At 44.0% G+C, this 14,465-nt stretch overlaps 1 protein-coding gene across 1 annotated transcript in view; it reads left to right on the plus strand.

The window, feature by feature from the left end:
• Positions 1-14,465, plus strand: part of LOC126413147 (lachesin-like) — a 669,513-nt gene that overhangs the window by 471,309 nt on the left and 183,739 nt on the right. The window contains exon 2 of the mRNA XM_050083041.1: positions 72-282. Coding sequence (XP_049938998.1) covers positions 72-282 — 211 coding nt within the window. The remainder of the gene's footprint in view (positions 1-71; positions 283-14,465) is intronic.

A 14,465-nucleotide genomic window follows, 5' to 3' on the forward strand; every position in this document is an offset into this window, starting at 1 on the left:
AGAAGTTGTGTTCAGTTGACTGTGTGTTTGGCGTCTCTCATTTCTCACTGTTGGTTTGTTGCTGCCCGCAGGTGTCGTGGATCCGGTCGCGGGACCTGCACATCCTGACGTCCGGCGTGCTGACGTACACGTCGGACTCTCGGTTCGAGGTGCTGCACGGCTCCGACCCGGACTCGTGGACGCTGCGGCTGGTGGGCGTCCGGCACGAGGACGGCGGCCGCTACGAGTGCCAGGTCAACACCGACCCCAAGCTCAGCCTGCCCGTGCACCTGCACGTCAGAGGTAGGCGCGCGGCGCCAGCCAGTGTTCCACCCGGCGCGCGTGTCTGGCCTTCCGTTTGCAGATGACTGAACCGTGATTTATTTTCAAAGAATATTCTTAAAAAGTTATTTTATTTACTAGCGATTCATCAAGAACATTAACACATTTAATCACACTATGTAAGCATGGAAGTAGTTGCCAAGGAGTAACTGATGAAATCATAACCAAATTCCTTTTAACAAATGGGAATTTTATTCACTTTAAGAGTGTCTAAAAGCATTTTTTAAAAGAAACAGATTTAAAATTATAGTCAGAAAGCACGCTCTATATATCAAAGTTACAATTTATTCAGAGGCAGAAAGAAACAAGTTTTGACTGTATGAGCTTTCGGGCAGAGAACCCTCCCGCTCCCTTTTAACACGATCGTAGTTACGACCGCTCACCACAGCCTCTGACAGACTACACTGGTGCAAATCAGCAACACAACAGATAAATGGTTCAAATGGCTCTGAGCACTATGCGACTGAACTTCTAAGGTCATCAGTCGCCTAGAACTTAGAACTAATTAAATGGTTCAAATGGCTCTGAGCACTATGGGACTTAATATCTGTGGTCATCAGTCCCCTAGAACTTAGAACTACTTAAACTTAACTAACCTAAGGACATCACACGCATCCATGCCCGAGGCAGGATTCGAACCTGCGACCGTAGCGGTTGCTCGGCTCCAGACTGTAGCGCCTAGAACCGCACAACAGGTAACTTTAAACAAGAGTTATAACAATCTACACAACCACACAAACCATGCACCCCCCGTAAGAGGCATGGAAACGGCACAAAACACTAACAATTAAAATACACTCCTGGAAATTGAAATAAGAACACCGTGAATTCATTGTCCCAGGAAGGGGAAACTTTATTGACACATTCCTGGTGTCAGATACATCACATGATCACACTGACAGAACCACAGGCACATAGACGCAGGCAACAGAGCATGCACAATGTCGGCACTAGTACAGTGTATATCCACCTTTCGCAGCAATGCAGGCTGCTATTCTCCCATGGAGACGATCGTAGATATGCTGGATGTAGATCTGTGGAACGGCTTGCCATGCCATTTCCACCTGGCGCCTCAGTTGGACCAGCGTTCGTGCTGGACGTGCAGACCGCGTGAGACGACGCTTCATCCAGTCCCAAACATGCTCAATGGGGGACAGATCCGGAGATCTTGCTGGCCAGGGTAGTTGACTTACACCTTCTAGAGCACGTTGGGTGGCACGGGATACATGCGGACGTGCATTGTCCTGTTGGAACAGCAGGTTCCCTTGCCGGTCTAGGAATGGTAGAACGATGGGTTCGATGACGGTTTGGATGTACCGTGCACTATTCAGTGTTCCCTCGACGATCACCAGTGGTGTACGGCCAGTGTAGGAGATCGCTCCCCACACCGTGATGCCGGGTGTTGGCCCTGTGTGCCTCGGTCGTATGCAGTCCTGATTGTGGCGCTCACCTGCACGGCGCCAAACACGCATACGACCATCATTGGCACCAAAGCAGAAGCGGCTCTCATCGCTGAAGACGACACGTCTCCATTCGTCCCTCCATTCACGCCTGTCGCGACAGCACTGGAGGCGGGCTGCACGATGTTGGGGCGTGAGCGGAAGACGGCCTAACGGTGTGCGGGACCGTAGCCCAGCTTCATGGAGACGGTTGCGAATGGTCCTCGCCGATACCCCAGGAGCAACAGTGTCCCTAATTTGCTGGGAAGTGGCGGTGCGGTCCCCTACGGCACTGCGTAGGATCCTACGGTCTTGGCGTGCATCCGTGCGTCGCTGCGGTCCGGTCCCAGGTCGACGGGCACGTGCACCTTCCGCCGACCACTGGCGACAACATCGATGTACTGTGGAGACCTCACGCCCCACGTGTTGAGCAATTCGGCGGTACGTCCACCCGGCCTCCCGCATGCCCACTATACGCCCTCGCTCAAAGTCCGTCAACTGCACATTCGGTTCACGTCCACGCTGTCGCGGCATGCTACCAGTGTTGAAGACTGCGATGGAGCTCCGTATGCCACGGCAAACTGGCTGACACTGACGGCGGCGGTGCACAAATGCTGCGCAGCTAGCGCCATTCGACGGCCAACACCGCGGTTCCTGGTGTGTCCGCTGTGCCGTGCGTGTGATCATTGCTTGTACAGCCCTCTCGCAGTGTCCGGAGCAAGTATGGTGGGTCTGACACACCGGTGTCAATGCGTTCTTTTTCCCATTTCCAGGAGTGTATTAACCATGCCACCGTAGGTGCAACTTGATTTTAACTTCTAAGAAAAAGGGTGGCATCTTTATATACTAAAATGATCTTTTAAATAAAAACCCATGAAATGCAATCTTATACAAAATTCTACAAGGTAGCCCAAACAATAGTTAAGATGCTCTACAGTACATAGATACCACCTCTCAAGATCATAGGCAGTAATATCAAAGATCAAAACGTATATTTAGATATGTGGTACGCGTCGAGCAGCGCGTGTCCTAAATTGGGACTTTGAATTTTTCGCTGCCTCTGCTACAGCGTCCTATATATTTACTTAGCTCATGTTGCACTATAATTCACATCCGGTTGCGCAAGATAAGAGCTGATAAGGACTGGTACGCCGCGCTGCTCGCGCGTTAGAGTCAGTCTTCCAGCAGCAGCCGACTGTGCAACAACACGAGCTCTAGTAGTACTAGGCTCGTGTTGCACAAAAATATATGGGTTAGGCGACTTAGGTTATGTGATTGATCCTTATCAGTACTGTTATCGCGCTTTGTTAGCGCGGTGTTGTTAGGATTGTATTAGTTAGAGTTGGAGGTGCTTGTGTAGCAGCATGTTATGAATTAAATATTTATAACCTCAATAGAATAAAACCTCAAAGTCCTGCTCAGACACACACTACAAGTAATAAATTCGTTAACACACCAAATCCGACAAACATGACAGAGGCAGCTACTAACGTACGGTAGATTAATAGGGAGATTACCGAACAACCCGAACTGCAGGTTGCTCTAACCCGCCCCTACTCCCCAAGGGAAAACGGACTACCCTATTTATAAACAACCACCTTCCCGCGGGTGGGCAAACGGACAGGAATGGTCGGACGACCCCAAAGCAAAACGGCTGGTGACCTCACCGAGAAAACAAGTACAATTTAACAATAAATCAAACAAGATATCACCAATTACTTAACTTCTAATAAACTGCGATTTCTGGAGAAGACCTGGCGCAGCACCCCTAAATCTCTCTCCCGAACCGTCCGCTGGTAGCCGCTTCAACGGACGCAGGAAGGCGCGCCGATCTCCCGTCTCACGGCGTCTCAGCTCGCACCGGCCAGACTGATTTCATGGGTTGGCTCTCGTGTCGACCGCGAAGCCACTACCCCTCGCTATAAGCCGCAGCCCAATGGACTCACGTGGCGACCTCACATGCGCCGTCGCTCAAGACGGACAAGTGTCTCAGTGCGCGACCGACCAACTGATCGATCCAACCGCCAATGACCATTGCTTGAACAAACTCGAGCAGACTGGCAGCCTAACGCGCAGACTCACATGAAGGAACTAAGCGCCGACCGGGCGACCACTCGCTGAGTTCTCTTACTGGCGGAGTGAAAAGACTCATTTTGACGGCTTTAAAGGTTGATCCGAACGACAGACACTAACTGCCTAACAAATGCGGACGAGAGACAGACTAGCAAGCTGGGGACGAGAGACTGACCCAGACTGACCGACTGGCGCCCCTTAAATGCACGTGTCTACTAGAGGGAGACACAAAAGCTGCGATTGCCACAGCGGCGCCACGGCCAGAAACGGAGGGCTACTGGTTCACACTACGCGCTGCGGCGCCCTCTTCAATACAGCAATTTTTACCACGGCTCAATGACATTATTTTGTTTGCTTCGGGACCAGAAAAGATTCTGCAAATTTTGGAGGAGCAAGTGCGACGAAGCTGAAGCTGAATTGCAGCAAAACTGAAATAAAGTACAGTCAGCACCTAATTACTGTAAAACTAATTACGTAAGGGCACTGAACTAAAATCAGACAACCCCATGAGACATCATGTTCATACTGTGTACTGATTATAGCCTCACTTTCGCTAGGGAAGAGGTCTCACAGTTCTGTAGGCGCACCATATCACGATGAAGCCTCTTATTTAAGATTAGGTACCCAATAGCTACCAAGAGGTGGGTTTCTCGGTTGCTGTGTCGCTGTTTCAAGCAGTCCCCCACATTTTCTATGAGCTTAAAAAAATGTCATGATTACCACCTCAAACTGCTGATACAGTACTTTGCTTACCAACCAGTTTCGGTCGGCGAACCATCACAAAGTTCTTAAAAGAATTTACACCATTATATTAGGTAAACTTAAAATCGTGACGACAGATATTAACACTATGAATTGAACACATAATCATGATGACAGATAATAACACCATCAGTTTGTCACTGGTGTCACATAAAATAAAATTTACTTGGACAATTATGTGGTATCAACGTTCGATACCACACTTGTTAGGGGTTGCAGTTATCGACCGCGGTCCGTATTCGTATCGTTGGACCCGCGAGTCGCGACTAGCACCCCTAACGCCGATCCGCGGCTTGTATCAAGTTTCTAGCGAGCTCTTGTCCATTCTTGCTCTGGACGTCTAGTAGCAAAGTAGCATAGCCTTCAGCTGATAGGAAGTAACCTCTAACAAGGCTTAAGTGAGGCCTTAATAGCGACTTTTTTATAATTATATGTATGCAGCCAAGAAGAATGCTGTACAACCAGTTAAGTAAAATATATATTATTTTTTACCAACGACTTCTAATTATTTTAGTCGTTGTAGACCCAGACTATGCAGCCAGCACCTAATTGACGTTATTGACAAACCTGCTGTGATTTGTATGTTTCTATTTAGCATTGGCCACCAGTCACCACTGGCGACGACTCGTTCGTCGTCATCATAACAAATAATAAACTGTGCTTGGTTATAGCACAGTTTATACACTGAAGAGCCAAAGAAACTGGTATACCTGCCTTATATAGCGTAGGGCCCCCACGACCACACAGAAGTGCCGCAACACGACGTGGCATGCACTCGACTGATCTCTCCGCAGTATACAAAACGGCCTTGTAGCCACCTAACAGTTCTGCCGTTTCTGCCGTTCTGGTCAACTGGAGCGGCCAAGTTCGTACATTCAAGTTGGGTTGGCCAAAATTAACGGATTCCCAGAAAGCGGGAGAATTTGTATGTCTCCGCCACCGCGTAGCTTCAACGACGATCCGATATAATGGCCAGGGAACCAAGTTAGATTTCGCCGTCTTAAGCGTTTCCTATTTTACATAAACGATGATGTCAACCTGTCCCTTTGAATCGATGATCATCTATTCAGACAATACCTCGTTAGCGTCTGTGGACATCGGAAAATTAGTTTAATAGCACTAACTGCGTAATTAAGATTGACGACTAGTTAATTACTTGACCGACTGGTCTCTGTTCGGTATCAGTTTACTCGGAGTTTCGTTGGGAGCCGAATCTGTGGTCAGAGGTAATGGATTAATTTTTTTTCCCTCTCTTCCTTTGTGGTGGGGACGGGTCAGGACAGATGTTGTGGCCTCACCAAGTGCGTTATGTACTTAACAAAGTCCCTGCGTTACAAAATCACACAACCGTAGGTCTCAGACTCAGAATTAATGTCGGGCGGCTTATTTACACACTGTCAGTTTCAGGCGTACTTTGGCGACTTACTTAAGAAATTTTCTGGGCAGCGACCAGGAGGAGTTTGATACGGAATCTCCGATGAAGCTTTATCTTTATCGATTATTTGACCAATTACCACGCGTAATGTACTGACTTGGCAGAAAATCCTAAGAAATTTTGGTCGTATGTCAAAACAGTAGGTGGATCAAAACAAAATGTCCAGACACTCTGTGACCAAAATGGTACTGAAACAGAGGACGACAGACTAAAGGCCGAAATACTAAATGTCTTTTCCTAAATCTGTTTCACAGAGGAAGACTGCACTGTAGTTCCTTGTCTAGATTGGCGCACAGATGACAAAATGGTAGATATCAAAATAGTCGACAGAGGGATAGAGAAACAAATAAAATCGCTCAAAAGAGGAAAGGCCGCTGGACCTGAAGGGATACCAATTCGATTTTACACAGAGCACGAGAAGAAACTTGCCCCCCTTCTTGCAGCGGTGTACCGTAGGTCTCTAGAAGAGCGTAGCGTTCCAAAGGATTGGAAAAGGGCACAGGTCATCCCCGTTTTCAAGAAGGGACGTCGAACAGATGTGCAGAACTATAGACCTATATCTCTAACGTCGATCAGTTGTAGAGTTTTGGAACACGTATTGTGTTCAAGTATAATGACTTTTCTGGAGACTAGAAATCTACTCTGTAGGAATCAGCATGGGTTTCGAAAAAGACGGTCGTGTGAAACCCAGCTCGCGCTATTCGTCCACGAGACTCAGAGGGCCATAGACACGGTTTCACAGGTAGATGCCGTGTTTCTTCACTTCCGCAAGGCTTTCGATACAGTTCGCCACAGTCGTTTAATGAACAAAGTAAGAGCATATGGACTATCAGACCAATTGTGTGATTGGATTGAAGAGTTCCTAGATAACAGATAGCAGCATGTCATTCTCAATGGAGTGAAGTCTTCCGAAGTAAGAGTGATTTCAGGTGTGCCGCAGGAGAGTGTCATAGGACCGTTGCTATTCACAATATACATAAATGACCTTGTGAATGACATCGGAAGTTCACTGAGGCTTTTTGCAGATGATGCTGTGGTGTGTCGAGAGGTTGTAACAATGGAAAATTGTACTGAAATGCAGGAGGATCTGCAGCGAATTGACGCATGGTGCAGGGAATGACAATTGAATCTCAATGTAGACAAGTGTAATGTGCTGGGAATACATAGAAAGATAGAGCCCTTATCATTTACCTACAAAATAGCAGGTCAGCAACTGGAAGCAGTTAATTCCATAAATTATCTGGGAGTACGCATTAGGAGTGATTTCAAAAAATGGCTCTGAGCACTATGGGACTTAACATCTTAGGTCATCAGTCCCCTAGAAGTTAGAACTACTTAAACCTAACTAACCTAAGGTCATCACACACAACCATGTCCGAGGCAGGATTCGAACCTGCGACCGTAGCAGCCCCGCGGTTCAGGACTGGAGCGCCTAGAACCGCACGGCCGCCGCGGCCGGCTAGGAGTGATTTAAAATGGAATGATCATATAAAGTTGATCGTCGGTAAAGCAGATGCCAGACTGAGATTCATTGGAAGAATCCTAAGAAAATGCAATCCGAAAACAAAGGAAGTAGGTTACAGTACGCTTGTTCGCCCACTGCTTGAACACTGCTCAGCAGTGTGGCGTCCGTACCAGATAGGGTTGATAGAAGAGATAGAGAAGATCCAACGGAGAGCAGCGCGCTTCGTTACAGGATCATTTAGTAATCGCGAAAGCGTTACGGAGACGATAGATAAACGCCAGTGGAAGACTCTGAAGGAGAGACGCTCAGTAGCTCGGTACGGGCTTTTGTTAAAGTTTCGAGAACATACCTTCACCGAAGAGTCAAGCAGTATATTGCTCCCTCCTACGTATATCTCGCGAAGAGACCATGAGGATAAAATCAGAGAGATTAGAGTCCACACAGAAGCATACCGACAATCCTTCTTTCCACGAACAATACGAGACTGGAATAGAAGGGAGAACCGATAGAGGTATTCAGGGTACCCTCCGCCACACGCCGTCAGGTGGCTTGCGGAGTATAGATGTAGATGTAGATGTAACACAAAATTGTGACTTGCAGATCATCGAGACCAGTTGGAGATTCCAGGTGACCCCCCATGACACCCCACCTTCCGTCACTTTTCATCCGGAAAGAAGGAAGGAACATTTGGGTTTAACTTCTAGTTGACATCGACATCATTAGAGACGAAACGCGAACTCGGATAATTTCAAACACGAGAGAGGACACAAGGAAATCAGGCATGCCCTTTCAAAGGAATCATCCCAGTGTTTGCCTGGAGCGTTTTAGGGATACCAAGGAAAATCTAAATTATGAAGTGCGGAGGAGCATTTGAACCATCGTCTTCCCAATTTTGAGTGCAGTGTTTTAATCACTGCTCCACTTCTGCCAGTCCGTTCATCCGCTCCTGACTTTAAATGTGTAATTAGATTTAAAATTATTTTCGTTGATTGGTCCGTCTCGGTTCACATTTTATATTAGATTACATGTTTCTATCTCTCTGCATCATCTTTAGATCTAAAAAAAATCTAAAAATAAATATGTATAATCTAAAATTTTACAACAAGTAAAAAGGAAAAAAAGTTGTACATAAATGTAGACTTGATCTAAATAGTTACGTCAGCAACCCGTCTTTTTTACACAGAACCACATATCACAGCACTGTGTTTTGCAATCGCGGTCAGTGCTTTAAGTAATCATATATTGAAGGTAGCGGAGAGGGGGTGGGGGTGGTCGGGGAAATGGAGTGAGTGTGATTGGGACAGGGGAAAGGAAGCAGGAGGGGATTGTGGGGGTGTCATGAGTTTAACAGGAGGGGCCGTGCTAACATTATAGAACGTGTAATTATGTGAAATTATCGTTGAAACACTAATAGTGTAGAACAATGGGTATGTAAATTGTAAACGGCATAAAATAGTGAAACTGCCAAATGGTGTGAGAGGGATTAAGAGACGGGAAAAAAAGGCAAGGAAAGGGGGAAGGGGGGAATACTGGCAGGTATGCTATGGGTTTAATAAGAGAAAGTCTTTTACAAAACTTGCAAAAAGTCAACTAAGTTAAAAAATTTCTCTATAAATACCAAAATGGATGCGTAAAACAGTAAAATGGGGATAAAATAATGGATTATAAAATGTAAAACTAAAGTAACGAATACTAAATTAGTATCTTAAGATATTGAAAGTGAGAAAGTGTGAAGTCATAAGGTCTTCTTCGAAACTATGAAAACAAAAATTATTTTGAAAGTTTTTCGTTTATGTGGTACATATTTAGTTTTACTTTGCTTGGATCTGAAGATGATCCAGAGTGATCGATGCATTAAATGTAATTAAAAATGTGCAGCTGACCCTGAACAATAAATGAGAATTATCGTTAATATGAATACTGTTGCTGTATTTCTCAAGACGAGTATGTTGGCTATAATAAAATTAGACACTGTCTGAAGTTACATGGTTCAAATGGCTCTGAGCACTATGGGACTTAACTTCTGAGGTCATCAGTCCCCTAGAACTTAAAACTAATTAAACCTAACTAACCTAAGGGCATCACACACACCCATGCCCGAGTTAGGATTCGAACCTGCTACCGTAGCGGTCGCGCGGTTCCAGACTGTAGCGCCTAAAACCGCTCGGCCACCCCGGCCGGCTGAAGTTATATCCTTACCATAAGTGAGACTAATGAGGAATGAGCTTCATTTCTCTGTCCAGTGGTATAGGCTAATTCTCTTCTTGAATATTGAACCAAGTAATGACCCAAACTAAATAAAAGAGCGGGAGATATATCTATGGGTGAAGAAGTTAATACACCAGAATTCGAATTAATGGAACCCCCTAGTAAATGAACAGTTTAAAATGTAAAGGAGTTTACGCTTCACTATTTGCCTATGTTTTAGATCGCATTCATTGAGTTAACAAAGAGCATTTGTTGACTGTGGGAATACAAAGATTTTCAACTAAATTTATGGCACTTAGCCTATATCAAGAGAGAAATTTTAATCAGGCATATGCATAAAGGGAGTGCTGTTTTCTATTTGTTCAAAAATCAGGAAACCGCAGAAAAATCAGAGTGAATGAATACGGTATTTTTTCCCTCTCAGACTTCTCTTTTTTTTCTGCCGAAAACAGTCATGGCGAGCTGCTCCATTTTTTTCGCTGTTTGCCTTAGCCCTTTGTTGATTTGTTCGCCAGCTGTGTTTGTATTTCGTTTCTTGTCAAAACTTAGGACGGGTATCAAAACAACAGATTGCCTTTCACCATCATTGCGGGAAACGGCTTCGGCAATTTTAGGAAAAGTATGCTTCAGGCGGCAGTCGGTTCCTCTCAGATATTCGAGGTAACATGTTACTTGCGTGACTGCTTGTCGCGTTTCAATTTTAGAGACAAATATCTTGAGCACGCATTGAAAATGTCGCTTCTTTTAGAAACCAACGATAAGATTGAACATGCTCAAGTTAGCATAGAAGCTTAACTAAGGCACAACAGAAAATGTGTGTGAGTAAAGAGCCAAAAGACTTTATTATAAATTTTTGCTGCAACGATCTTTCTATTTCCAATGTCACAGCTAACGAGCGGTGCAATTTCGGGTCTCTTTGCTCATTTTATTATTTTGTCACAAATTGCGGAAAACCCTTTTGGGGCAGCTTTATTATTCTCACATTGTGTTTTCTACGTAAAACTACCCGAAAGAAAATGTGCCTTATTTTACACAAATCGACACATACAATGGTAAATTGTTGACTCAGTACTTATTACATTACGTAAATTATGGTGCGTTATATTTGTAAGCTGCGTACTGTACATTTAACTTTCTTCGACGTTGTCAAGTAATATTGACAATGCTAGAAACGAATCTACTCAACTTTTTCAAACAAAATGTTTCTTGCTCAATTCATACTGTATGTCGGAATGTAAGGCCGGCCGCGGTGGTCTCGCGGTTCTAGGCGCGCAGTCCGGAACCGTGCGACTGCTACGGTCGCAGGTTCGAATCCTGCCTCGGGCATGGATGTGTGTGATGTCCTTAGGTTAGTTAGGTTTAAGTAGTTCTAAGTTCTAGGGGACTGATGACCACAACTGTTAAGTCCCATAGTGCTCAGAGCCATTTCGGAATGTAAGGTGCTGTTTATATTTCATTCGCTCAGAACCATAACAAGCATTACTGTACTGGAGTTGCAGTAATTTCAGATTATTTGTTTATACTGCTCTGAAAAACAAATGGAGAAGACACTCTAAAATGAAACTACAATTAAATTAAACGAATGACCTTCATTTGTGATAAGCTTGAATGCGCTTTTGATGGAAAAATATGTAACGATTCTCCAAATGTACGAAGTTCTTTTTGGCGATTTGATACGAAAAGGTGTTCTTCGATATGGGTTCATTTTATAAGGGTGGTCCTGCATTCTGAATCTCCATGTGTCAGACTCTCATGAACCACTGGCTCACAGGTGAATTTGCACGTTTACGTTAGGCGAACAGACGTGCTGTTGGAACGAATAAACGTAAGCAATAATATTACAAACACTATAAATGTTTGACACAATACTTTGTCTCACGTGGCGTATTCCAATACGTAACTCTTTTATAAAGATGGCAACCAAGCTTCTTGTAACAAGACAATGCCTTCCCATTTACATCTACACCTATGTACTTCTCGTGTCACTAAATAATCCCCCCAATTCGTGAATGGCGCGTGGGAAGATTGGCTGTCGGTAAACTTCTGTATTAGTTATAATTTCTCGAATTTTCTCGTTATATTTATTTCGCGGGACATATGTGGAAGTAGTATGTTGTCCGACTCTTCCCGGTAAGTACTCTCTCGAAATTTCGTGATGTAGAACGGCTCTCTTGTAGCCTCTTGTGGCATTTCTCCTATCCTCCTGTTTTTATGTTCTTCCGGAGCAGGTTTTTAATAAGCGGACTGTCCTGAGGAAGCTTGAGTGCTTCAAGAACCCATTACCGACCCAGAGACAAAACCACACAATAACGGAGCTTTGACAAAAATTCCCGTAATTATTCCAATTATAATAATCGTTAACAAGCCCTGACTTGTCGCTCTGCAATGTGTAAGAAGAGTCCAGCGAAAATAGTCGTAACTCACAGTACACAAAAGTAAAGTCAAAGAGTGCTCTCGCGGCTACTGAGTGAAGGAACTGCTACTTCCTCGTAGTGATGTTAGGTCAAAAATGAACCAGAACTGTGCAGCTTGAACTTCCATCATCTACTAGTCACAAGTCACAGTTTGTAATTGAAGCACGACGGCATATATTCTTCACCTCATTACACTGAGAGGCGAATACGCCAATGGAATCATAAATTCTGACTAATGACAAATTCACTTCCTTTTGGTGGATTATAATTGAACTAGGCCACGAATAACGCAAATAATTAATTAAATAATAATGAAGGCAACTCTCAGCGAGCCACTTAGTGAATATAACCTTTGCCGGGTCCAAATTCCATTCACACATCGAAGATATTCCAAAGTGCTAAATTAATTATAGAAATTCTGAATAATGACGGTACGCCACGGCATAATGGTGGGAACGGACCCATGTGAAATGGTGGAAAAAGAATATTGACGCCCCAACTCATGTTCTTTGGACGACATGGCTATTTACTCACACTAAAGGCCTACTTTTGGAGGGAAATCAACATGTATGCGAAATGATTCCATGGTACTGAACGTAACATGATACTACCCATGAAACAGACCTCACAGTTTTCTAATCAATCGTTATCAATTCCTCTCAAGTTAAGTCTAAATGGTCTGCTACGAATATGTGAACTGCACAGGAAAATATGGGTCAGGATGTGCCCCCATTACTTAGTGACTGGGACGATTTTTGTCTCAACTTCACGCTCCCACACATTCTCGCATACTCAGAATAAAATACAATGAAATTTCCTCTAGTTTAACGATACTGATTAAACATAGCAAGACAGCACTGATTACGAAAAACACTCAAATATCACAAGAGGTGACTCCACAAAGAAATTAATCCCATAAATAAAATAAGTTACCCAACGTCTATTCTCATCCAAACAAACCCGTTCACACGCATTATGTTGTATTACACACACAGTCAGGGGTGGAGCCCTCGCACGTACCTCACGCATACTCTAGCGCGATAACCAACAGACAAATTCAGTGCTATCTTTCACTCACCTTCTTGCCACCCTTACTAAATAAATTCTACGCGATTATTATCTTAATAGCTATACATTCACGCATTTCCTATATTTATTTGCATTCCTCAGGGACGGTGTGTACATTGCTCGTGCATTGCCCGTCTCCTGGTAGTGAGAGCAGTGGCGTAATTACTCGCGTTGGAACGTTCCTGGGCGATAGAGACAAATAATTCACACGATCACTTACAAAATATTGTAATTAACTACTACACACAAACCAAAAGAATATTTCACCCTATCACTAGCAAGATATTGTAACTAATCAGTACACACGCAAACCTAACATGAATATGGTACAAGCACCCTTACACCTCATTATTCTTGCAACCACGACCACGAGATCCACCCGAAACAGTGGTTTAGTTACCCACTCTTAAACAGAGCTAGTCCGCCTAGAAAATATTCCACACGCAAGTATCTCAATTTATCTTACACATGCAAGCCTAAGATGATTTCGTTACAAGCACGCTCCCCTCGCATTGTCTGTGCAGCTAGCGACCACCGGAGACAGTGGTAATCCAGTATTCACCCATCGAACTTATTCCACAACACGGCATGTATACTGCAAACTTAAATACTATGCACAGGCGTGACTGTGGTAAGGTCAGCCTAGGGTAAATGACTTCCCCTAAGTTTTGAGAAAACGCACTCTATTCATTTATGTACAAGAAATAGTCATACCAACAAGTGATGTTCCACACGAACGAGAGACAGTAAAAAAACGGATTGCTGCAAATTCTTGGGTGTACATGTGGATGAAAACTCGAAATCGAAGAAGTGTATTGTTGGGCTACACAAAAAATTAATTTTAGGTATTTTTGCTCTTTTTCAGTCAGTACGTTGAGCAAGCAGCAAAGGAATCCAAAGAAAAATTTGGAAAATAAGTTAAAGTTCACGGAGAAAAAATAACATCTTTGAGATTTGCCAATGACGTCGTAATTTTGCCAGACACAGCAAAGTATTTAGAAGAGCAGTTTAACGGAATGGACAGTGTCTTGATAGCGGGACACAAGATGTACATTAAGAAAAGAAAAACAAGGAAAATGGAAAGAGACCGAATTAAATCAGGTGATGCTGACGGAATTACATTAAAAAACGACACACTTAAAGAAGCAGATGAGTCTTGCTATTTGGCCAGCAAAATAAATGATGCTGTTCGATGCAAAGAGGATATAAAATATAGACTGGCAATGGCAAAAATTGTTCAAATGGCTCTGAGCACTAAGGGACTTAACATCTGAGGTCAT

This window comes from Schistocerca serialis, chromosome 7, assembly GCF_023864345.2.
Source record: "Schistocerca serialis cubense isolate TAMUIC-IGC-003099 chromosome 7, iqSchSeri2.2, whole genome shotgun sequence".
Classification (NCBI taxonomy): domain Eukaryota; kingdom Metazoa; phylum Arthropoda; class Insecta; order Orthoptera; family Acrididae; genus Schistocerca; species Schistocerca serialis.